Source organism: Mobula birostris, chromosome 6 (assembly GCF_030028105.1).
Source record: "Mobula birostris isolate sMobBir1 chromosome 6, sMobBir1.hap1, whole genome shotgun sequence".
Taxonomy (NCBI): Eukaryota; Metazoa; Chordata; class Chondrichthyes; order Myliobatiformes; family Myliobatidae; genus Mobula; species Mobula birostris.
In genome coordinates, this window is record NC_092375.1 from 93,075,248 (window position 1) to 93,101,681 (window position 26,434).

The 26,434-nt window shown below is 39.0% G+C and overlaps 1 protein-coding gene across 2 annotated transcripts in view; it reads right to left on the reverse strand.

Moving 5' to 3' along the window:
• Positions 1 to 1,468: 1,468 nt before the first annotated feature.
• lamp1a (lysosomal associated membrane protein 1a) overlaps positions 1,469 to 26,434 on the reverse strand; it is a 46,135-nt gene continuing 21,169 nt past the window's right edge. The window contains exons 5-9 of one of the 2 annotated variants that reach the window (XM_072260869.1): positions 23,363 to 23,541; positions 16,045 to 16,167; positions 15,260 to 15,323; positions 6,440 to 6,610; positions 1,469 to 3,649 (exon numbers count right to left, since the gene is read on the reverse strand). In XM_072260869.1, coding sequence (XP_072116970.1) covers positions 3,510 to 3,649; positions 6,440 to 6,610; positions 15,260 to 15,323; positions 16,045 to 16,167; positions 23,363 to 23,541 — 677 coding nt within the window. In that variant the 3' untranslated portion in view covers positions 1,469 to 3,509. Of the gene's footprint in view, positions 3,650 to 6,439; positions 6,611 to 15,259; positions 15,324 to 16,044; positions 16,168 to 23,347; positions 23,542 to 26,434 lie in introns of both variants that reach the window. The other variant, XM_072260868.1, reaches the window with a different exon arrangement.

Consider the following 26,434-nt stretch of genomic DNA (forward strand, 5'->3'; position numbering starts at 1 on the left):
TGGATAGAGAATTGGTTGGCAGACAGGAAGCAAAGAGTGGGAATAAACGGGACCTTTTCAGAATGGCAGGCGGTGACTAGTGGGGTACCGCAAGGCTCAGTGCTGGGACCCCAGTTGTTTACAATATATATTAATGACTTGGATGAGGGAATTAAATGCAGCATCTCCAAGTTTGCGGATGACACGAAGCTGGGGGGCAGTGTTAGCTGTGAGGAGGATGCTAAGAGGATGCAGGGTGACTTGGATAGGTTGGGTGAGTGGGCAAATTCATGGCAGATGCAATTTAATGTGGATAAATGTGAAGTTATCCACTTTGGTGGCAAAAATAGGAAAACAGATTATTATCTGAATGGTGGCCGATTAGGAAAAGGGGAGGTGCAACGAGACCTGGGTGTCATTATATACCAGTCATTGAAAGTGGGCATGGAGGTACAGCAGGCGGTGAAAAAGGCGAATGGTATGCTGGCATTTATAGCGAGAGGATTCGAGTACAGGAGCAGGGAGGTACTACTGCAGTTGTACAAGGCCTTGGTGAGACCCCATCTGGAGTATTGTGTGCAGTTTTGGTCCCCTAATTAGAGGAAAGACATCCTTGCCATAGAGGGAGTACAAAGAAGGTTCACCAGATTGATCCCTGGGATGGCAGGACTTTCATATGAAGAAAGACTGGATGAACTGGGCTTGTACTCATTGGAATTTAGAAGATTGAGGGGGGATCTGATTGAAACGTATAAGATCCTAAAGGGATTGGACAGGCTAGATGCAGGAAGATTGTTCCCGATGTTGGGGAAGTCCAGAACGAGGGGCCACAGTTTGAGGATAGAGGGGAAGCCTTTTAGGACCGAGATTAGGAAAAACTTCTTCACACAGAGAGTGGTGAATCTGTGGAATTCTCTGCCACAGGAAGCAGTTGAGGCCAGTTCATTGGCTATATTTAAGAGGGAGTTAGATATGGCCCTTGCGGCTACGGGGGTCAGGGGGTATGGAGGGAAGGCTGGGGCGGGGTTCTGAGTTGGATGATCAGCCATGATCATAATAAATGGCGGTGCAGGCTCGAAGGGCCAAATGGCCTACTCCTGCACATATTTTCTATGTTTCTATATATATTTATTAAAATGTATAGATTTTATGTATTTCACTGTTCTGCTGCCACAAAACAAATATCACAACATATGCCAGTGATGCACAAAATGATCAGAAAAACAAACAGGAATTTAGAAAATAAGACTGGGAATAATGGGCGAACAGGAGAATTAGTTTGGTTTCAGTGGAAATTAAGTTTCTCAAGGCATCAGATTCATCAAAATGTAATTATGATATTTATAGCTCCTGTAGCAGACCAATACATCCCAATAGATTCTACAGTGGATTTTATCTGGAAAGCATTACACCAAACCATACAAGATATTAGAGCTGATGACAAATTATTAAATAATTTCATCCATACTTCAATGCAAACAAACATATCTGGCAGACAAAAGAAACAATTTTATTGGTGCATAAGTTGTCAGAAAAAATTTAATCTCCAACATCAATCTGAATTACAGAACCAAAAATAACTCAAAATTGCAAAGTACAAAAAAAGGAATGGAACAGCATGAAAACAGGACAAATTTAACTTTGAAATCATTTCTCATGAAATAAAAAGGCCCCAATATGGTGTAGAAAATCATACAAGCAAATCTCAAGCTTAATGCTACTACTCTGTCAAGAATGTATTGGGAAATAGGAGAGAAAGCAAAAAATTACAATCTTAGAAACTGCAGTTTTCACCCTAAAAAAAAATGCTCTTTGTTCTAATGTGTCAGAGTTAAGATTCCCTTTGTAATCCAACTGGGAGAGGTGGCCAAATGCCTTTAATACAAGAGGGGAAACTAAGCACATAGCCCTTTCAGAAATAAAATATTTATTAGCAGTTAAAAGATAATGCATTCTCATTATGTGCGAAGTGTCGGTCAATATCCCAAACAAGCTCTTACGCACAACCAACCAGCAGGCTGGATTTTTTATATATATACGCTAAGACATGCCTTAAAAGGTGCAGTCACAAAAATGCACACCGTTTTATTGATATTAAAAGAACTGGAGAGAAAAAAAAAGTGGAGAGTGCCAGCTCCTAGTATTTGCAAAGCACTCAATATACATCACCTAACATCCCTGACCAACAGCTTATAAACAACCCAAATGTTTAAATACATAAACCAGATTTTTAAACATTTTTAATATAACCTAAGCTCAAATTATGCACCTCTTTTAAGTACTGGCAAAAATAGTGCATGTTAAATGCTTCAGAGCAACCTTTACTCCAACCAACATCTTTTGAGTTTACAGTTCACACACCAGGTGCTTATCATCCAAACCGGTTAGTTCAAAATTTAATCAGCATCTATCTAGGGTAATTTATCAGCAATTACTGAAGCTGTTGCAGGATTTTTATAGATAAAGCTGTTCACCCCAATACATTTTAAATGGATAAAAGATAATCATTGTGTAATTTGAAACATTAGTTAAAGGCTAAAAAAGCCCAACAGCAGTGTTGTGCTATTTTGGAAAGTTCAAACACTGCAACACGATCTGCACTTCAGGGTAATATTTTTATGGAAATAAAAACATCAAGGAGTAGATTATGCTCATTTTTAAAGGTCTCATTCTAATGATTAAATCATACTCAAAACCAAACTAAAATCTTAGTAATGTGCCAGTCTCTATAATTTATCAATTTTTTTTGGAGGAGGGAAATAGGCAAGGGACAGGAGGTATCAGCGCATAATTTGCAAGAAGCCCAACTTACAGGCACATTGTGTTAATGTATACATACACACACATCCTTGTGAAGTTTATTGGACAAAAAAAAACCACTTTAGCACAACACACCATTACAATATTGTAAAGTAAGAATTAACACTCCTGGTTACACAGTAGAATGTGAAAATGTTATAATTTAGTCACAAACAGACCTGTTAAGGTGCTCTTACACTATATCAGCATAGCCTTTATGGAAAACCAGGCCTCCCTTGTTTGGCTGCACTCCATAGTGTAAATAAACCTGATCTCTATTTTACCCACTGCACATCCACTTAGGACCAAAAAAATGTAGAAACATTAATATTGAAAGTAGGTGTACAGATGCCACTCCGCCACAACCTGAATTAAATGTGTAAATCCCCTCCTGGCAACATTACATTCTTATTCACTGTGGCCCTTAGCTTTCACATTGCATGTAGCCACCATTTAACTATTCCCAGCTCCATGGTTATACAATGTAATGCATTGACATACCCCACGTCAAGACCTAGGGATGGCAGGGGTGGGGGAATATTTCACCATGTTCTGTTAAAAACATACTATTAGAATCAAGTTGTCAGGCAGAGGATTCCATTTGTCAGTAAACATTTTTCTCTTAACTCCCTTTAATGCAGGTCCATCCCCAAGATTCCAGGAGAGAATGTGTATGCATTTCTTTGAAATAGAATTAGTTAAAGAGGTGGAATAGCTAAATCTATACAAGATTAGATGGTCTGATATCCAGCGTGGCTTCTCTTTCTTCCAATTAGATATGCAATCAACACAATCAGCACAAGGCCAGCAAGAGCTGCACCAACTATGATTGGGATCAACATGTCATCTTTATCCATTTGGCATTCTTCAGCTGTTCAAAAGAAAATTAAAATTTGAAAATTCACTGCTTAAAGCCAATCTGAAAATTCAGCACATATAATTATAATTTAACAGACGTAACTTTCAGGGAAGGGTATTATAAACACCAACATTCAATTTCATGATAAATTCCTCCCACCTACACCAATCACACAAATTATAGTGCTTGTTCAGTGCAGATCAATACTTCTGCTAGTAAGAATATTTAACAGCCTCCAAGGCCTACTTTCCATTTAATGAGATTGTGGCCCACTTCTTAGTTTTAAGGTACTTGGAAGTAGGTACAAGGGGAATATCAGAGGCAAGTTTTTCCACACAGAGCGGTGGGTGCATAGAATGCACTACCAGTGAAGGTGGTAGAGGCGGATACGATAGGGTCTTTTAAGAGACTCTTAAGATAGGTACATGGAGCTTAGAAAAATAGAGGGCTATGCAGTAGGGAAACTCTAGGCAGTTCCTAGAGTAGATTTAATGATTGGCACAACACTGTGGACCGAAGGGCCTGTAATGTGCTGTAGATTTCTATGTTTCTTAAATCAGCTTCACTTTTCTAGTCTATCCCAAATACCTCAACATTCATGCAGCATTTTTCAGAACTTAAAATGCATCACAGGTGATAACATACTTTTAAAAGTGTATCAAAATCAGAAAATGCCTGAGGGTCTTCAACCCAAACATTAACCTGTTGAAAATTACCACCATTTACTATTTTCATTTCGATTTCCAGCGTTGGCAGCTTTTTGATTTCAATTTACTAAGAATGGAAATACTACTGTAGTCTAGTCACACAGAGTGAACAATCTGCACGAAGTGTGGCCTTATGTTAATAAGATACATGGCCAAAAAAAAAACATTTGGTAATGCTGATAGCAAAATGGATTGAGACCAGGATCTGGAGGACCTTTACCCTACAAAGAGCCCTCAAAATTTTATATTCAGCTAATTCAATACTCATTTTAGTGACGTAGCTAGCGAAGGGAACAAAATACAACCAGATTGTCAACTATCACTTGTATTCCCAGAGGTGCTCCCATGAAACCATAGTTAAGTAGAATTCAAGATAATGGATTCATAACAGAAAAAAAGTCATCCCCATAAGGCAGTAATTATTTATTGAAACCAACTTGCAGAGGAATGTTAGCAAAGAATAGAATCAAAAATTTGGCACTGACTAGATGAGCCAAAGGGCCTGTTTCTGTGCTGTACCCTTTTTTTGCAACTTTATGACTGAACATTTCTTCAATTAGAAACAGTGATGCTATGTAGAGCTTGTATTAAAAATCTCTCTCATCTCGTGAATGACATAGAATATTTTTCCAAACATAAAAAGGGATCCGATTATTTTCACAGAATAAAAATTTCCAAAAACCAGCTGATGCCACTAGTCTTCTAGCTTATGTTTTACTGTAAAAGTTTTCTATTAACCTTCATGCAAAATCTTATCATTGAAACCTATAAGATTTTGCATGAAAGCTAATACTCAAAATAAGAACTTCCAGAAGTACTTATAAACTTAATTTGGTTTTTCCCCCTTTCTAATTCTGTTCAGAATTTTTCTTGGTTCCTGAAAGCTTGAATTGACTGTATTTCAGTTTATTTAATTTTAGAGTAAATTTGGTTTAGATGGAATTAAAAACAGATAAACTCAGTATACCTAGTGGAGCAACAACATGTGTGCACATAACATATACAGGTTGAGTATCCCTTAACGGAAATGCTTAGGAAGCGTTTTGGATTTAGAGCTTTGGAATATATAATGAGATAGCATGGGATCGCCATTATTTCCAATTCTGAAATTATGTGTTACCAATAAGCATTCTTTGTCTTACACTTGTTACACTTAACAATAAATATTATTCCATACCATCAGTATAATGAAAATATAATAATGCGTGTAGCATAATAGAAGAAGCACAGCAGCAGACTTTCACTCTCCATCTATAACGCTGTGTTTTGAATAAAAGTTTACAGTACACTGTATTTGCATTTTACTTCTTTTTAAATAAAGTTTTATGTAAGGTATAAAAACAATCAGCACTGTAGACTTGTTCTGGTGCTAGATTTTTGTGATCAGTACCTACTTTAAGAACTTAATGTCGTGTATTTTCTTAAATTTCTGCAACCAGCCTGCTGAATATTCACAATTACCTTCAATTTTCAGTTCATCGTGATAGATCTTTGCCTGCTTCACGATCAGCATTCCGTTAAGTGGCATATATTCACTCTGACACTGATGATAAAGGATTGAGATCTTCATTTATCACTTTATGTGGTGTTTTTTTTATTTTTCATTAACTTCTGCTTGTTACATATGTGAGGTCACTTCTCAGAACTGTCTGTGCTGCGCAAAGACTCGCGTATCACCTGCGAACATTCCCAACATCTTGTGGAATTTTCAGTTTGTGATGTTATGACAGACAGCGCTCAAAAAATTGGATTTTGGTTAAGGGGTATTCAACCTGTATCAACAATCATGAACTAATTGAGATGTGACTGACTTAATGCTCGGCATGTGTATACCTACCAATCTCTCAGGTATTTACAGGGTGCACATATGAGAGAAAAACAAACAGGCCTTAAAATAATTGTATGCATTGTACTATTGGCAAGGTGCCTAGGAGATACAGCTTCTTTACCACCTAAAAAAATTAAAAGGAAAAGAAACATTTCTGCTTCAAACATACCCATTAAAGGAATTTCAGAAGACAAAAAACCAGTGCAGACAGCACAACATCCATAAGATGCATTAAGTTGTAACATTTGAAAAGTGGCAAGAACTTACCCATTCCATATTTTGAATTCTTTACTTCAAATGGTTGCACATGGAACTCAAATGCATTGATGGAAAAGTTTGGGGTCACTTGGAGAACTTGTTCAGCTTGGCACATGTAAGATTTGCCCAAAGAAGTCTGCAAATAGTGCAGACTGGTATTTTCAGCCTCAAACTTGTTTTCTACATTAAAAATGCAAAGTAACAATGACATTGATTTATCATATTAAGTAGCATCAGCAAATTAACTCAGAGCTAGAATATTAAAATACTGCAATTATCAGAAGGAAGAAGAGCTGCATTCTAAACAGGGTTTCTTTCTGCAGAATCAATTACTCAAATACCTCAGTTCTACATTTCAAGAGTTTTGAAGTTAGTGTTCTTTTCCCATTTCTGATCCCAGCCATTTGTAGACGGAGAAAATGTTCTACTTAATCTTGTTCTTCCGCTTTTAAAAATAGTGCTTTTGCCAATATTGGGCGTGTCATTTCAGTAGATTAATTAGTGTTCGTTTTCAGTAAGACACATTCACACAAGCCTACAGAAAGCTACTTCATGAAAATATTAAGCAAAATACCACCCAATTACATATAGATGAGCTAAAGTTTGATGTGAGGTTGGATTTTAGAGAGTGATTCATAAGGACAGGAATAAAACTAATACAATACCAAATGCAGACCCAGAGATCTGTGAATTGAACCAAGTGCAAGTTGTTGAATAACCTGATTTTCTACCTCCTAAATCACATTAACTTACTCCTGCACTTAAACTGGCTAGTTCAAGAACTAATCTATGTCCTATTTGATTTCAACTTGTCCATTATTGTGTGACTTTTAGTACAATATTCTTTGTAAATGAAGTGGATTCAATACAATATCCAAAGAAGCACCACTTCCAAACACCCTCAACTAAAACTATTTACCTTTCTATGCATTTAGAAAGCTTCCCATCAGGCAAGTTACTGAACACTGAATCTATCTTCCTTTCTCTCAAGTTTTCTTCAAGTTTGGCTACTTCTTAAGTGATGTTATAAATATTGAGCAATAGAATTTTACTGTATCTGGAAAAAGTTAATGATTTTTCTTCTAGGTCCCCAATACAACATGCCCTTCCACTTATGTTGTCTTATATACAAAAATGGATGCTTCACACTCTGTCCTCTCTTCCGCGCTAATTATAAATTGTAAGTAATTAAGGGCCAAACACTGATTCTTGGGGGCACTGTACGAATTCTATCCTTCCAGCTCAAAAAAAAGGAGTAGCTTATTTCTACTGTCTTCTATGTAATAACCAATCTTCAATTCATGCTAATGTCATGTGCATCAACCTTTGGAACCCTGCATAACACCTTCAGAAGTTCCAAATATGCAAGATCAACATATCCCTTCTTGACTTCACAAGCATGCTACACATGCTTTAACTACTGTCCTGCACAGCTGCACATGTTCATTTTACTGTCAAAGTATGCATGTGCAATACAACAGTGATATTTGTCTACTCCACATAGCCATTAAATACAAAATGACCATGGGTGCTGATGAAAGAAAAGACGTCAACTCCTCACCCCCGGCATGAAAAAGAAAATAAACAAAACTAGCAGACCCCCCAAAACCCCCCTCCCCCGCAGCAAAAAATAGCAACAGTAATAGTCTCTGACCTCGTCACTCAAACAAAAACAGCGCTATGGCACCAAACCCTCCAGACTCCCCTTACACACAGGAAACTAACAGAGCACCATGCTGCCAATTGGGCACAAGAAAGTAAGCACTGAAAAACTGAAGGAAACCAATATGAAGTACAGACCAATAATCACATAAATCTCAGAATATCAGAGACCTTTTCATCTGCATACGAGAGGAGAGCAGCTGCATGAACTCAGTGTCCTTCTGTAAAGAGTGACCACCGACCTGAGCCCAAGAGCCGCCGATCTGGCCGCTGACTGTCTCTGTTGGGAGATATCGCTGACCCACTTTGCATTCACCTTGATCCTTCAATCTACCTCACTGCTTCAAGACCTTGAGCTTTGTCCCTGGTCTTTTCATCGAGTATGAGATGTTCCAACTCGTACTCAATCCCTCCCTATGAAAGCTAAATGCTATCTTCACTACTGTAACACCATTTTCAGGAAACTATGAACTTGCATCCCAAGAATGCTTTACACATCAATGCTTTTAAGATACCTGCCATCTTCTGTTCTGTACAACCCTATCTGAAGGATCTTGGCCCAAAACATGAACTGTTTACTCCCGTCCACAGATGCTGCCCGACTTGCAAAATTCCTCCAGCATTTTGTGCGCCACTTACTGCACATGTTCAGCCGGTTTTACCCTTTGCTGTTTTTTATCCCATTAATTTTCCTCAAATTTTGTGCCTTGTGATAACAATTGTTACTAGTTCTTCCACAGTATTTGAATCAAGCCCATCAGAAACCTGTCGACATTTACAGTGACTTATATCATGAAGATTTATGCAAAATATTATCTATAATTTCCTCATTTCTAATTTTAATTCCCCCATCCTACGTTCCAAGGACCCTAAACTTACCCTAAATGACCTCTTAAAAAACACTTTGACAATACTCTCATTTTTCCAATCATTTAAAAAAATTTCTTGATAACCTTTTAGTTTCTCGCTGCTTGTTCTTATAAAATTATTAGTCTTTTTGTCTAACACTAGCTCTTGCCATTTCATATGCTAACCTTTAGCTTACTCTTTTCCTTGACCTCTACTTTCAATCACAAATGGATCACCTTTTGCCTAGTATTGCTCTTTCTAATTCAGATAAATTTCTGCTAAGTGCTATGAACCAGCTATTTAAATATCTACACTGCCCATCCACTTAACTTATCCCTAAGTTTATTTACCCAGCTCACTCTAGCCAACTACCTCTTCAGATGATTGTAACTGCTGTTGCTTGAGGATATTGGTGACAGAGAGTGTATCCAGAATCCCAACACATTGTGATCATGTTTTAATTTAGAACTTTAAAAAGGCCACAATTTTAAACTGAAAATTAGTAATTAAAAAAGATTTGAGCAAATAAACAGAACTTTACAACAAAAAATCTGGAACAATGTTTATTATTGATACAATGGACACCAGGTGTTACATGCTCAAGGAAATCTGTTTTTTTTTGTGAAAATGATGTAATGGTCTTTTGGAGGTCACCTGATGTGATTTTCCCACCGTTGTGAGGTCATGTGATGACATGTGCCCCGTGACTATATAAGGGTCGACTCAGGTGACGCAGTAGGTTTTTGAGTTTGTAGATTTCCAGGTAGAACGCGTTGTGCCTCCGTTTCTGTTGCGTGTTTGTTTTTGTGACGCAGTTTCATTTTTAAAATGGAAGGTGCGTTCTCTTACAAGATATTGCATTTGAACTGGAAATTTGTGGCTGGAAGTGCCAATTTATTCAATTCCAACAGTTTTGAAGGGAGAGTGAAGAATTCATCGAAGTGAAGGATCGAAAGAAGTCGGCATCGGTTGGCAGTTTAATAAAGGATCGACCTTATTGAGTCTTCGTTGAAGAGAAGCTGCATTGAGATAACTCTTGCAACAGCGCAATGAGTTCATGCACAAAGGCGCTCTCTCTCTCTAAAAGGAATTTAAGGTCAGTCAATTTAAACTGTTTATTTTCGGCATCGGGAATCCTGTGGACAGAACCGGCAGTAAAGGTGTGTTGGTGAAGAAATCTTTCTCCAAAGAAGTCTCTCCCAATTGAATGTGTAAAACTGTTGGACTTCCGAAGTTATCGCTTTAAGAACTGTATCTGCCTGTATCGCTTTAAGAACTGTTTTCGCATTTAACGCTTTAAGAACCAGATCCGAGTGGAGGTGATGAACGGCTGCGTACCTGTTTAACCTCCGGTTAAAGTTTTCCTTTGTTTTTTTTCCCTTATCGCTTATATGTGTTTAATGAATGTTTGGTTGTTTTCATAAAGCCTGTCTCAATTAATATTCATTATTGCCGGTTACATAACATAATTTTGTGGGGGCTCGTGGGATATGTTCCGATTTTGAGTTTAAGTGCTGGTAATTGCCATTTTGATTTGGTAAAAGGGAATACCCGATTTTTTTTTTGGTGTGTGTGTTGCATTCAGCAACAATGGATATTGACGAGTTTTTGAAGTCGCCTGACTCGGGTTTTTTAGAGACTGCGAGAAAACCTGTGGTATTGGAGATTGCTAAGAAGTTGGATATTAAAGGAATTACGAGGAATTCTACCAAGGCTTTCATACAAAGGAAAATTGTTGAACATTATATTAATTTGGAATGTTTTGAGGAAGAGGTGTTAGAGAAGTTTCCAATGAGTAATCTGGAAATGCAGTTGCATCTTGAACAGTTAAAGTTTGAAAGATTTAAAGTGGAAATGAGAGAAAGAGAAGCTGAAAACCAGAGGAAATTTGCACTAGAGATGAAGAAAATAAGGTCTGGGAATCAGTCTTCTGGTTCTACAAAACAATTTATTGCTAGTCGTGAGGTTGTTTTGGCTCCTCCATTTAATGAAGCTGATGTGGATGCATATTATCAGCATTTCGAAACTGTTGCTCTGAGTTTAAAGTGGCCAAAGGACCAATGGCCAGTGATGTTACAAAGTGTAATTAAAGGCAAGGCACAACAAGTTTACACAGCTTTAAATGCTGAACAAGCACTGGATTATGATATTGTTAAAGAGAATATATTACAAGCATACGAGATGGTTCTGGAAGCGTATAGAGAAAGATCTAGAAGTTTAAAGAAATCGGTGGAAAAAACTTATGTGGAATTTGCCTATGAGAAATCTGTGTGTTTTGAGAGATGAGTTTCCTCTAAAAGTGTGAATGGGGAGTATAATAAATTGAAAGAGCTGATTTTGCAGGAGGAATTTAAAAGAAGCATTCCTGTTGAAGGGAGAACATACTTAAATGAACGGGACACTGCTACATTGCAGGAGATTGCTAAATTGGCTGATGGGTATGTTTTAATTTGCAAGAATAAATTTTCTCCAGGTAAATTTTTTAAAAGGAAAACTAGCTCAGAGAGTCAAGGCAAATCAGACATTAAATTTGAAGTTAGTGAGAAAAGTAAGGATGAAGGGAGACCTGTGAAGGAAAGACATTCTGGTATTATTTGTAATTACTGTAAGAAACCTGGACATGTAGTGGCTAATTGCTTCCGATTGAAACGGAAAGAGAAAGAAGTGGCCCCAGATGCTTGTGTGCAGCATATTGGAAAACCTGTAAAACCACAGGGTTTAGAAAATATTAATGAAGATGTGTCAGAGTCTGACCAAGTTAAGAAGGGATATGAAGTTTTTATAACAGAAGGATTTGTATCCTTGAAAGAAGGATCCAATGCAGTACCGATAAGGATTCTTAGAGATACTGGAGCTTCACGATCACTAATATTAGATAGTGTGTTAAGGTTTAGTGATGAGTCTGACATGGGTGAGGTAAATTATAGAAGCGTAGTAGGGAGTGCCCTTATGCCAGTACATTTACATAGAGTAAATTTAAGGTCAGGGTTAGTTACACGGGTTGTTAAAGTACGACTACAATCCAGTTTACCTGTGAATGATGTTTCTCTTTTGTTAGGGAATGATTAAGCAGGTGGACAAGTTTTTCCTGACGTGCATTTGACAATAAATTCAAATTCTGAGGAACCACAGAGGGATTCTAACACAGATTCTTCCTGTGTTGTAACAAGAACTATGGCTAAAAAGACTGATGTAAAGGATGTGGTTGTTACCTACGACAGTTCAAATCAAGATTTGAGTTTTGAGGATGTATCAGAAACTTTCTTACCTACCTTATTTGATCAGGATTTTGGTAGTAAGTCTGATCAGGAAGATTTGTCTTTATCTCGGAAGGAGATGATAGCAGAGCAGGGTAGGGATCCTGAGATTAAAAGAACAAGCTCTTCCAGGTAGTGAAATTGGAAAAGTACCAGTTGGATATTATTTTGAAAAGGGGGTATTAATGAGAAAGTGGAGATCGCCTACAATTCCTGCTAGTGAGGAATGGGAAGTTAATCATCAGGTTGTTGTTCCTAAAATTTACCGAAATGAGATTTTGACTATGGCTCATACTATTCCTTTGGGTGGTTATTTAGGGGTAAAGAAAACTATGAACAAAGTTTCTAAACATTTTTATTGGCCTAGTTTAAGACAAGATGTGGCCGCATTTTGTAGAATGTGTCATACGTGTCAAATTGTTGGTAAACCTAATCAGGCTACTCCAGTGGCCCCACTGCAACTAGTTCCTGTATTTGGTGAGCCGTTTTCAAAAATCATTGTAGACTGTGTAGGTCCTTTGCCAAAGACTAAAACTGGACATCAATATTTATTAACTATTATGTGCACAGTGTCTAGGTTTCCAGAGGCAGTACCCCTTAGGAATATAACAGCCAAAACTGTGACAAAAGCTCTTATAAAATTCTTCATTTATTTTGGGTTGCCTAAGGAAATACAATCAGATCAAGGAAGTAATTTTATGTCTGGGTTGTTTCAGCAGATAGTTTATAAACTGGGAGCAAAGCAGATTATTTCCTCAGCCTATCATCCAGAATCACAAGGCGCCTTGGAGAGATTTCATTCTACACTAAAAACTATGATTAGGACATATTGTGTAGAAAATGAAAAGGATTGGGATGAAGGTATACATTTACTACTTTTTGCAGTCAGGGAGGCAGTACAGGAATCATTAGGTTTTAGTCCTTTTGAACTTGTGTTTGGACATAGAGTTCGAGGACCTTTGGTTTTGTTGAAGGAACAGTGGATTAATAAAGAAGTACACACTAGTTTGTTAGATTATGTTTTGAAATTTAAAGACAGATTGTATAAAGCTTGTAGTTTGGCCAAGGAAAATTTAAAGTTAGCTCAAGAGAAGATGAAGACGTGGTGTGATAAGGAAGCTAGGATGAGGTCATTTAAGCCTGGAGATAAGGTGTTGGTTCTTTTCCCAGTGCAAACGAACCCATTACAAGCAAAATTCCATGGTCCTTACAAGATTAAATCTAAAGTAAATGAGGTGGATTATGTGGTAAAAACCCCAGATAGGAGAAAGACAACACAGTTGTGTCATATAAACATGATAAAACTGCATTATGAGAGAGAGGTTGCTACTGTGACTGTTAAGGAAAAGGGTTAAGGAAATTAAACTCCAATTTAATAATCCAGTTTAATGTTACAGGAGTATAGTATTTTGATCACTCATATCAAGGGTAAAGATAATGTGATCGCTGACTGTTTGTCTAGATGTTAAATGTACAATGAAAATTTTTTTGGGAGTGATATTTTATCATTTGTGACATGCCTACTGTACATTAATTTGTAAAGGGCTGAAAGATAAGATTGTATATATTGTGTATTTTGTAAATTTTATACCTTTGTATTTTTTTTTGTATAAATTGTTCAATTTTTGTTCTTCAAGAGACCAAAAATTTTTTTTGGAGGGATGTGTTACATGCTCAAGGAGATCTGTTTTTTTTTGTGAAAATGATGTAATGGTCTTTTGGAGGTCACGTGATGTGATTTTCCCGCCGTTGTGAGGTCACGTGATGACATGTGCCCCGTGACTATATAAGGGTCGACTCAGGTGACGCAGTGGGTTTTTGAGTTTGTAGATTTCCAGGTAGAACGTGTTGTGCCTCCGTTTCTGTTGCGTGTTTGTTTTTGTGACGCAGTTTCACTTTTAAAATGGAAGGTGCGTTCTCTTACAAGATATAGCATTTGAACTGGAAATTGGTGGCTGGAAGTGCCAATTTACTCAATTCCAACAGTTCTGAAGGGAGAGTGGAGAATTCATCAAAGTGAAGGATCGAAAGAAGTCGGCATCGTTTGGCAGTTTAATAAAGAATCAACCTTATTGAGTCTTCGTTGAAGAGAAGCTGCATTGAGATAACTCTTGCAACAGCGCAATGAGTTCATGCACAAAGGCTCTCTCTCTCTCTAAATGGAATTTAAAGTCAGTCGATTTAAACTGTTTATTTTCGGCATCGGGAATCCTGTGGACAGAACCGGCAGTAAAGGTGTGTCGGTGAAGAAATCTTTCTCCAGAGAAGTCTCTCCCAGTTGAATGTGTAAAACTGTTGGACTTCCGAAGTTATCGCTTTAAGAACTATATCTGCCTGTATCGCTTTAAGAACTGTTGTCGCATTTAACGCTTTAAGAACCAGAGCCCAGTGGAGTTGATGAACGGCTGCGTACCTGTTTAACCTCCGGTTAAAGTTTTCCTTTGTTTTTTTTCCCCTTATCACTTATATGTGTTTAATGAATGTTTGGTTGTTTTCATAAAACCTGTCTCGATTAATATTTATTGTTGCCGGTTACGTAACATAGATCAGAAAAATAATTGCAGCCATGTTGTTGTTCAGCTCTGCACATTCCCAACCTAACAGACATCAGAGGGATATTTAGTAAAAATTGCCATCAAGAACAGCACAACATTGTGGGCCAAATGGCCTGTCCAGGGCTGCACTACTCTAGGCCCTATGAATTCAATATTGTTAGCCACATCCCATGTATTCCTTAGCTTTGCCAAAACTGCTAATTTTCATAGCACCAAGAGGAAATCCTGGCCCTTCAGACCAATGAGTCCTATTTCATGCTGTGAAATCCCAACAGTCCTTGGTCACAATGCAATTGCAGGACTATTTGCTGGAAAAGAGTGATCTCAAGATCTTCCTTACAGAGGTAATTTATTAGTGCAAATACCATTTACAAGCAAATTAATGTTGACGTAATTCTTCCATGAGACAGTATTGCAAATCCGTAGTGCATTTAGCCACATTGATCTGAGTAACAGTTCAACTAAACTTATTCGTAGTATCATAGTTTCCAAGACTTGAAACTTACCTTGTGATGGAACAAGGCTTGAAATTGAGATCCCTTTCAGGTAAAAATTGCTGACAGTAGTATTCTGAATAAAAAGATACCAAGGTTTCACAATAGAAGCTGAATATATATACATGCAGTCAAATTTGTGTAACAAGAATAATTCTTTATAGCTAGTGGACATTATTCTGAAGGCAAAATAAATTTTGGACTAATTTAAATTGTCACCTGATAATTCACTTTGTAAGTATTGAAGAAACTGGCTACATTTGAGATCTGATTTCCATGTTGTCCACTATATAAACAAAGACCGAAAAGTCCTCAATTACTGGACCAGGATATGTAAAATTGGAATCAGGTGATTCTGACTACTTATAAGTTATAACTAGCCAGTCTATTTTATTTTATTTACCCACTGATCCACTGAGGCTTGTGACACATTTTATATTGCTGTAGACTACATGGACTATGGGCTCTCATTACAGAGATGTTGGGTTATTTAGAGTGCAGCAGTAAAGCAAATGCCTCAAAAACATGTTAAGAAGAAGGTACTTCATTATTGATTTTTTTAAAAATATTTCTTGTGTGCCTTCAGAATCAGCTCTGGTTATTGGTAACCAGAGCTCTAAGGCCTCTTTAGCAAACAGCTGGTTGTGTCTATCTATGGGAAAAGATCAAAGGCAGTGCATCTGAATGTAGCATCACCTATTTTATTGTAAACTCAAAGCTGAGTAACAGTATAGAAGGAATACAAAAGGATCTTCTTTTAAATAAAAGACATTACGTTCTGCATATAGTCAACTCACCACAGCAAAATGAAAAATCAGCGTGGTCCTTGGATCTGTCAGTTGAAGGGATGCATGATCTTTGCTACAGTTTCCACTTGCTTGGGTTAGGTTGGGATTAATGTTAAAAACTTTCATTGTAGTCTGAAAAACAAAAGCAGCTTTCTATGTTGCAGTACTGTTTCCAATTAAACAAACTTGTTTACATAACATAAGCAATTAAAATTAAATGTCAGTGGATGCTTGTACAATTTGTTAAGAAGAAATTGCTTTTGAACTTAATTTCTGATGTGTTTAAAAGTCTTGTCCATTGAGAATTATTGCTTGCTTCCCACTGAACCAAATGTTATTTTAAATTGCTTTAAGGCTGAAAATCAAATCTGCTGGCCTCAAGTAATTTTCTCTTTAAGCACTGCAACACAATTCATATTTTACATTAATGCAAGTATTCAGGACATCGATCCCCTTTTTGCCTCCCTGATATTTTTCTGATAGATCTCCGTTGAAAATTACAACTCTATATTCAAACACACCTTACAACCTAGAAAGCATTAAGTTACAGATTCCAGCCTTTAGCTCAAGTGAAAACATCCAAAGTCAAGGCAACTTTTGCCTCTGCCATCTTTTACTTTAACAACTGCACAAGCTAAAGACTATGCAAACCTTAACACTGCATGTCATCCATCTTATGACTGCTTACTTAAGACCTTGACATCTCCCATTTCAATTTCTTTGCTAGCAAAACTAACACCTGTACCTATATCAATTACATCAATAAACTTCACAAAGCACCCTTAAAGTATGGCTATACGTGCCTAATATTCCAAATTAGGTTCATGCGTTTTCTAGCATATTAAAATTACAAATCACAGAATCAAGTACACACTTTTGTACCATTACAAGTTTAAATCCACTTTGACCTTAGAACCATTAACCTCTTTCACATCTTTCTTCAATAGAACCCTCTGGAATACTGCTCTTAACCTCATACCCTTTCCACCAATGTGAGCTTTTTGATTTAAAAAATATACTAAACCAATAATTTCAAGCAGTGTGAGTCTCCACCCTGTGAAGTGCAACTGTTGTGTCTGTAATCAGAGCTCTTAGGATTCTTTCTAAAATATAAAGACACCATCCAAATCCAAGTCACCATTGCACGAAGGACAGAGAATTTTAAATCCTTTAAATTAGTTTGATTATATATGTGTGGCAACACTGACCACACTTATGCCATTCAAACGATATAACTGCCTGTGGCATTGCAATGAAAACAACCCCGATATTTAAACTGTCGACAACTAGTTAGTTTGAGATGCCCTTCTGGCCCAATGAGTCACAACCCAGCCTAGTCTAATTACCGGACAACTCACAATTACCCTACAGACGGGCATGTCTTTGGAATGTGGTAGGAAACCAGAGCACCAGAAGGAAACCCACACGTTCAGGGGGAGGAACGTACAAACCCCTTACAGACAGCGCTGGAATTGAACTCTGAAGACCCGAGCTGTAATAGCGCAGCGCTAACTTCAACACAGTGACGCCATTTGATGGGGTTACCATGATATAGTTATACTGTATTTATCACATGTAACAGTCCAAGCATGAATTATAATGCAGGTATGGCCAGACAAACAGGCATTTCCAGGAATTGTAATGAAACACAGTAACTGCAATCCACTCTGAAATAGCTGGCAGCTCATTCTGCAGTACAGGCATTTCTAAATATCAGAAATACACTTTATTCATAAAAGATACATTTAAACATTCAATACATATAACTCTATATTAATTACTATCAATTCAATACATTCTCATAACATGTCAGTCAGTTATCATGTTTTGACCTTAAAATAATGCGTCCATGAATTCTTTTGAGAGGCTACTGAACAACAGCCACCTCTTCATTCGAGCGGCGGAAGGATCCAAAAAAACTTTTGTAGTGGCTGCACTTCAAAACATTGCAACCTGCAGCATTGGATTGCAGACATTTCCTTAAAATGGAAGATCAGCAAGTTATAGGCAGACCAAAGTGTCTTTCAACAGCAGTTGATGCTTGACTCAGTGGGTATTTCTGGGAACACTGTAGGTCATAGAGACCTCCGTTACCTGACTGCTTGGAGTAAACCTTGACAAGGACCAATCCACCTGCATACTAAAAACCCTATGATCTACAGTGCCAGGACTGCCTTAATTTCTAATTGCTCAGAATGCTACCACCTTTGACAGGTTTACAATTGATCTTAAGGTTCTCTCTAATCTGCTGGTACCTATTTTGCCAGGTGGAATGCATATAATGATTTAGATGGACTCTGCCCTCCCACCCCCAACCGATATCAGTTCAAAATCATTATATTTCACAAAGTTTGCAATGCAGTAGGCTTCACATGGTCGGCATCAATAATATTCACAAGGTAGCTTCACTTTACATTGACTTAAAAAAATGCTCTCTCCTACATTACTGCTATTGACCATCAATAGACACTTCTGTTTAGAAAACTTTGGGGACAACTGCCTTTTGCAATTTATATAAATACCTTGACAGAGGCACAAAAGACACAGCTACAAAATTTTCTGAAGTCACACAAACTGGAAAACAAGTTGTGAAAAAGGACATACGGAATTATTAAGGTGGGAGGAGAAGATGGCAGTGCGACGCAGCTCGCAGTGGCCACTCCGGTGGTGATGTCTGTTATCTGTCAAGTAGGGTGCCGTGCACAATCCTGATTTGATGGAGATGGACGTGAGAGCACAGAGGAACATCTGGTGAAACTTCTGAAATGCCTGCTTCGCTGCTGCTGCTACCGTGTGATCCAGAATCTCCGGAGGGGAAGGCCCCGAGTCCTCGGCTTTGCTTGTTGCTTGGCGGCCGGAGCAGGGTTGAAGCACTCGGCAGAGGATGGCGCTCGGTGTCGGTGGGCTGGTCGGAGGCTCGAAGTTTTCGGACGGACTCAGAGTCCGCTGTGGTCGGGTGCTTCCAATAGTGCGGCATCCGCAAGTTTGCGGCGCTTGGAGGTTCACGGCAGGGAGAGTTTCTCCCTTCTAACGTCTGCATGAGATGATGAGGCTATCCGGACTTTGAGACTTTTTTTTAATCGTGCCCATGGTCTGCTCTTTATCAAATTACGGTATTGCTTTGCACTGTTGTAACTATATGTCATAATTATGTGGTTTTGTCAGTTTTAGTCTTGGTCTGTCTTGTGTTTCTGTGATATCACACTGGAGGAACATTGTATCATTTTTTAATGCATGCATTTCTAAATGACAATAAACCAGGATTGAGTGTCCTTGTAATCTAATCTAAAAGGGATATAGATAAGTTAAGTCAGTTGGCAAAGATCTGCAAATAGAAAATGTGGAGAAAACGTTAAGTTGCCTGGTTTGGAACAAAAACATCATCCAAGTAGTGAGAGGTTGCACAGCTCCAAGATGCACAGGGATTCTTGGAATTCTACACACAATTCACTAAAGGCTAATGTGTAGATATAGCAAGTAATTAGGAAAAGTAAGATTGTTATTAAAAAAGAAACATGCCCAACTCTCCTTCACTATTCCCATTTCCCTCTCTCACCTGATCTCCTTACAGTGGCATGCAAAGGTTTGGGCACCCCTGGTCAAAATTTCTCTTACTGTGAATAGCTAAGCAAGTAAAAGATGACCCGATTTTCAAAAGGCATAAAGTTAAAGATGACACATTTCTTTAATATTTTAAGCAAGATTACTTTTTTATTTCCTTCTTTTACAGTTTCAAAATAACAAAAAAGGAAAAGGGTCCGAAGCAAAAGTTTGGGCACCCTGTATGGTCAGTACTTAGTAACACCCGCTTTGACAAGTATCACAACTTGTAAACGCTTTTTGTAGCCAGCTAAGAGTCTTTCGATTCTTGTTTGGGGGATTTTCACCCATTCTTCCTTGCAAAAGGCTTCTAGCTCTGTGAGATTCTTGGGCTGTCTTGCATGCACTGCTCTTTTGAGGTCTATCCACAGATTCTCGATGATGGTTAGGTCGGGGGACTGTGAGGACCATGGCAAAACCTTCAGCTTGCGCCTCTTGAGGTAGTCCATTGTGGATTTTGAGGTGTGTTTAGGATCATTATCCTGTTGTAGAAGCCATCCTCTTTTTCATCTTCAGCTTTTTTACAGATGGTGTGATGTTTGCTTCCAGAATTTGCTGGTATTTAATTGAATTAATTCTTCCCTCTAGCAGTGAAATGTTCCCCGTGCCACTGGCTACAACTCAAGCCCAAAGCATGATCGATTCACCCCCGTGCTTAACAATTGGAGAGGGGTTCTTTTCATGAAATTCTGCACCCTTTTTTCTCCAAACATACCTTTGCTCATTGCGGCCAAGAAGTTCTATTTTAACCCCATCAGTCCACAGGAGCTGTTCCCAAAATGCATCAGGCTTGTTTAGATGTTTCTTTGCAAACCTCTGACACTGAATTTTGTGGTGAGGACGCAGGGAAGGTTTTCTTCTGCTGACTCTTCCATGAAGGTCATATTTGTGCAGGTGTCACTGCACAGTAGAACAGTGCACCACCACTCCAGAGTCTGCTAAATCTTCCTGAAGGTCTTTTGCAGTCAAACGGTGGTTTTGATTTGCCTTTCTAGCAATCCTATGAGCAGCTCTCTCGGTAAGTTTTCTTGGTCTTCCAGACCTCAACTTGACATCCACCGTCCCTGTTAACCGCCATTTCTTAACTACATTACGAACTGAGGAAATGGCTACCTGAAAACGTTTTGCTATCTTCTTATGGCCTTCTCCTGCTTTCTGGGCATCAATTATTTTAATTTTCAGAGTGCTAGGCAGCTACTTAGAGGAGCCCATAGCTGCTGATTGTTGGGACAAGGTTTGAGGAGTCAAGGTATTTATAAAGCTTTTAAATTTGCATCACCTGGCCTTTCCTAACGATGACTGTGAACAAGCCATTGCCCTAACAAGCTAATTAAGGTCTGAGACCTTGATCAAATCTCTTGGGGGTGCCCAAACTTTTGCATGATGCTCCTTTCCGTTTTTTCCCCACTCTAAAATTGTACAAAACAAAAATAATACACTAATCATGCTTAAAATGTTGAAAAGAATGTTTCATCTTTAACTTTATGACTTTTGGAGATCAGTTCATCTTCAACTTACTTAACAGTAACAGAAATCTTGATCAGGGTGCCCAAACTTTTGCATGCCACTGTACCTGCCCATCACCTCCCTCAGTCCCCACCCCTCCTTCTATTTCTTCCATGGCCTTTTGTCCTCTCCTATCAGATTTCCCCTTCTCCAGACCTTTATTTCTGTCAATCAACTTCCCAGCTCTTTACTTTCCCCTTCCTCCCTCCCTCTTTCACCTACCAGCTACTACCTTGTATTTCTTTCTCCCCTCCCCCACCTTCTTACTCTGACTTCTCATCTTTTTTCTCTAGTTCTGATGAAGAGTCGCGGCCCAGAACAGCAACTGTACTCTTTTCCATATATGCTGCATGGCTTGCTGAGTTTCTCCAGCATTTTATGCGTGTTGCTTGGATTTCCAGCATCTGCAGATTTTCTCGTTTGTGACCCAACATAATATGTGCATTTCAAAATGACAAGCATAAAATACAGTAAACCTGGCCACAGATTTCTCCTTCTATCTGTTCAAAGTTAGTCCACATTAATCTACACAGTAGTTTTCTGGTTTCTTTCCACATCCCAAAGTGATGTTCTTTAATAGGTTAGTTGGCACTGTAAGTTGCCATTAGTTTAGGTAGGCAATAGTTAGGTAATAACAGGTGTTGTTGGAGAAATGAGAAACAATAGGTTACAGGGAAGTAAATACCATTTATGGGATTACCTCAAAGCTAGCATGGATTCAATGCTCGAAATGACTGTCTCCTATGCATTAAGCATTCCACCTCTTAAGAAGAGAAAGTACATGGTGGAACGAGGAGGTAGAACTGTCTGGATTTGTCTGTTAAATGTAGCAGGAGAAGACCATTCTCCACCATTTAGAAACATAGAAAATAGGTGCAAGAGTAGGCCATTCGGCCCTTCGAGCCTGCACCGCCATTTATTATGATCATGGCTGATCATCCAACTCAGAACCCCGCCCCAGCCTTCCCTCCATACCCCCTGATCCCCGTAGCCACAAGGGCCATATCTAACTCCCTCTTAAATATAGCCAATGACCTGGCCTCAACTGTTTCCTGTGGCAGAGAATTCCACAGATTCACCACTCTCTGTGTGAAGAAGTTTTTCCTAATCTCGGTCCTAAAAGGCTTCTCCTTTATCCTCAAACTGTGACCCCTCGTTCTGGACTTCCCCAACATCGGAAACAATCTTCCTGTATCGAGCCTGTCCAATCCCTTTAGGATTTTATACGTTTCTATCAGATCCCCCCTCAATCTTCTAAATTCCAACGAGTACAAGCCCAGTTCATCCAGTCTTTCTTCATATGAAAGTCCTGCCATCCCAGGAATCAATCTGGTGAACCTTCTTTGTACTCCCTCTATGGCAAGGATGTCTTTCCTCAGATTAGGGGACCAAAACGGCAGACAATACTCCAGGTGTGGTCTCACCAAGGCCTTGTACAACTGCAGTAGTACCTCCCTGCTCCTATACTCGAATCCTCTCGCTATAAATGCCAGCATACCATTCGCCTTTTTCACCGCCTGCTGTACCTGCATGCCCACTTTCAATGACTGGTGTATAATGACACCCAGGTCTCGTTGCACCTCCCCTTTTCCTAATCGGCCACCATTCAGATAATAATCTGTTTTCCTATTTTTGCCACCAAAGTGGATAACTTCACATTTATCCACATTAAATTGCATCTGCCATGAATTTGCCCACTCATCCAACCTATCCAAGTCACTCTGCATCCTCTTAGCATCCTCCTCACAGCTAACACTGCCACCCAGCTTCGTGTCATCCGCAAACTTGGAGATGCTGCATTTAATTCCCTCATCCAAGTCATTAATATATATTGTAAACAACTGGGGTCCCAGCACTGAGCCTTGCGGTACCCCACTAGTCACCGCCTGCCATTCTGAAAAGGTTCCGTTTATTCCCACTCTTTGCTTCCTGTCTGCCAACCAATTCTCCATCCACATCAATACCTTACCCCCAATACCGTGTGCTTTAAGTTTGCACACTAATTTACTGTGCAAAATTTTGCCAGCTTGAAACTGACACCTGCAGTTCCTCCACACCTGTACTTATCTGGTCCAGATGTGGAGTACTTGATCCAAAATTACGTGTATTTTTATCAATAGGTACATTTAATGTCTGAGAAATGAATACAATATACATCCTGAAATTCTTTTACTTTCCTTCAAATGCAAAGATTCAAATTCATTACCTTACTGCCAGTCACCTGTGTAATATTCATCTGTAGTCCCATCTCTGCAAGTAAGCAGGTCCCATTGTTACTGGTTACATTATATCTTCCTTGAGTAGGTTTTCGTATTTCAGGTGTTACAGTAGTTGGAGCCACAGTGGTGACCGTTGTTGTGGGAGGTGAAGATGGAGTCGGATCAGCAGAGCATTCTGTTTCTTAAAATAAAAATGCTCTGGATGTAAACGTGGACTTATAAAATCCAGAATAAACCCACTACATACAGTTTTCCACACAAACTAACAGAAATCCATCTGTCATCTACTAGCAGTTTGGTCTTGTACACTTAGGCAGTTTTGAGAACATTATCATTGACCTCATTGCAAATACCCATGACAAGTGTCAGAAAAGTCAGTACATGAAGGACAAGGCAAGTAAGCTTTTAAACAAGAAAATTACATCTTCAAACAGAGTCTCATTTTTGTCCTCAACGGACACAGCTCCTAGATGGACACATTCTGAATCCAAGCTAAGCAGTTCCATTCAACAAGCTGCTTATCTTGCAGCAATCTTTCATTTGATCAGAAGCACACAATATATTTAAAAATATTTCACAGAATATTAAACTATACTCACACATTCTCTATTCTTACTTAGCACATGAGCCCTGTTAATTTTTTCTCTAGCTTGAAAATCAGGGTCAACATTCCACTGAGAATTCTGATCCCCTTTAAAATGTTGACAATGATTAGTTATTTGAGATTTGACTTTCAAAGGTCAGGAGGGCTAAAAGACAGTATGAGGTTACCCTAGCAGAGAAGGCGAAGGAGAATCCTAAGGGATTCTACAGATATGTTAAGAGCAAAAGGATAGCAAAGGGCAAATTTGGTCCTCTGGAAGATCAGAGTGGTCATCTGAGTGGAGCCGAAAGAGATGGGGCAGATGGACACAGAGCCTATAAAAGTGAGGCAAGCAGCAGCAAGTTAATGGACCCTATTACAGAGGAGGTGGTGTTTGCTACCTGGAGGCAAAATTGGGGTGGATAGATCCCAGGGCCTGACAAGATGTTCCCCGTGTAGGAGACAAGTGCAGAAATTACAGGGGCTCCAGCAGAGATAGTTAAAACAAACTTGGTTACATGTAAGATACCAGAGGATTGGAAGATAGCTAATGTTGTTCTACTATATAAGAAAGGATCCAAAAATAAGCCAGGAAATTATAGTCCGGTGAGCCCGTCATCAATAGCGGTCAAGTTATTGGAATGTATTCTAAGGGACTGGATATATAGTATCTCAAAAGACATGGACTGATTAGGGATAGTCAACATGGCTTTGTGTATAGTAGGTCACGTCTAACCAACTTTAAGTGTTTTTCAAAGTTACCAGGAAAGTTGATGAAGGCAATACAGTAGATGTTGACTAGATGGACTTGAGCAAGGCCTTAGACAAGGTCCCATATGGGAGGTTGGTCGAGGTTCAGTCACTTGGCTTTCAAGATGAGCTAGTATATTGAATTAGACAATGACTTCACGGGAGATGCCAGAACATGGTGGTAGATGGTTGCTTCTCTGACTGGAGGCCTGTGACTAGTGCTGTGCTGCAGGGATCAGTGTTTGCTCCATTGTTGCTCATCACCTATACCAATGATCTGGTTGATAATGTGGTAATCTGGATCAGCAAATTGGCAGATGACACCAAGACTGGGGGTGTAGTGGACAGCGAGGAAGACCATCAAAGCTTGCAATGGGATCTGGACCAGCTTTAAAAATGGCAGATGGAATTTAATGCAGAGAAGTCTGCAATTTGTGAGAACAAATCAGGATAAGACTTAAAATGGTGAGTGGTAGGGCACTGCGAAGAGCGGTAGAACAGATGGATCTGGAAATACAGGCCCATAGCTCATTGAAAGTGGTATCATAAAAAAAGCTTTTGGTACACTGGCCTTTATAAATCAAAGTACTGAGTACAGGAGTTGGGATACAATGTTGAAGTTGTATAGGATGTTAGTAAGGCCTAATTTGGAGTATTGTGTGCTGTTTTGGTCACCTACAGGAAAGATATCAGTAAGGTTGAAAGAGTGCAGTGAAAATTTACAGAATATTGCCAGAATTTGAGTATCTGTGTTATAGCAAAAGGTTGAATAGGCTATGACTTCCCTACAGTGTACAAGAATGAGAAAAGGTTTGATAGAAGTATACAAAATTATGTGAGGAAAAGATAAGGCAAGCACAAGCAGGCTTTTTCCACTGAGATTGCAAGATGCTAGATACTAGAACTAAGGGTCATGGGTCAAGGGTGAAAGCTGAACTGTTTAAGAAGAACATGAGGGGAAATTTCTTCCAAGGTGGTGAGAGTGTGGAATAAGCTACCAGCAGAAATGGTGGATGCAGGTTCAATCTGAACATTTATAGACAATAGATCTAGGGGTAGGCTATTCGGCCTTCGAGCCAGCACCACCATTCACTGTGATCATAGCTGATCATCCACAATCAGTACCCCGTTCCTGCCTTCTCCCCATTTCCCTTGACTCTGCTATCATTAAGAGCTCTATCTAACTCTTTCTTGAAAGCATCCAGAGAATTGGCCTCCACAGCCTTCTGAGGCAGAGCATTCCACAGATCCACAACTCTCTGGGTGAAAAAGTTTTTCCTCAACTCTGTTTTAAATGGCCCACCCCTTATTCTCAAATTGTGGCCTCTGGTTCTGGACCCCCCCCAACATCAGGAACATGTTTCCTGCCTCTAGCATGTCCAATCCCTTAATAATCTTATATGTTTCAATCAGATCCCCTCTCATCCTTCTAAATTACAGTGTATCCAAGCCCAGTAGCTCCAATCTTTCAACATATGACAGTCCCGCCATCCTGGGAATTAACCTCGTGAACCTCCGCTGCACTCCCTCAATAGCTTCCTGAATTTTCTTTCATAGGTTTATCCCTTCAATCCAATTGTTTACTGTACTTACAGGCCTGTCTGCCATATACTATGAGCCAGACACCAAGATCCGTCAAATTTATTTCTTTCTCCCCCTTTCCAAAGGAAAATTGCCTTTACTGCCCCTATATTTGGTGCAGTTTCACGCCTATTTCTACTCTTAATCATTTAAAAAATTC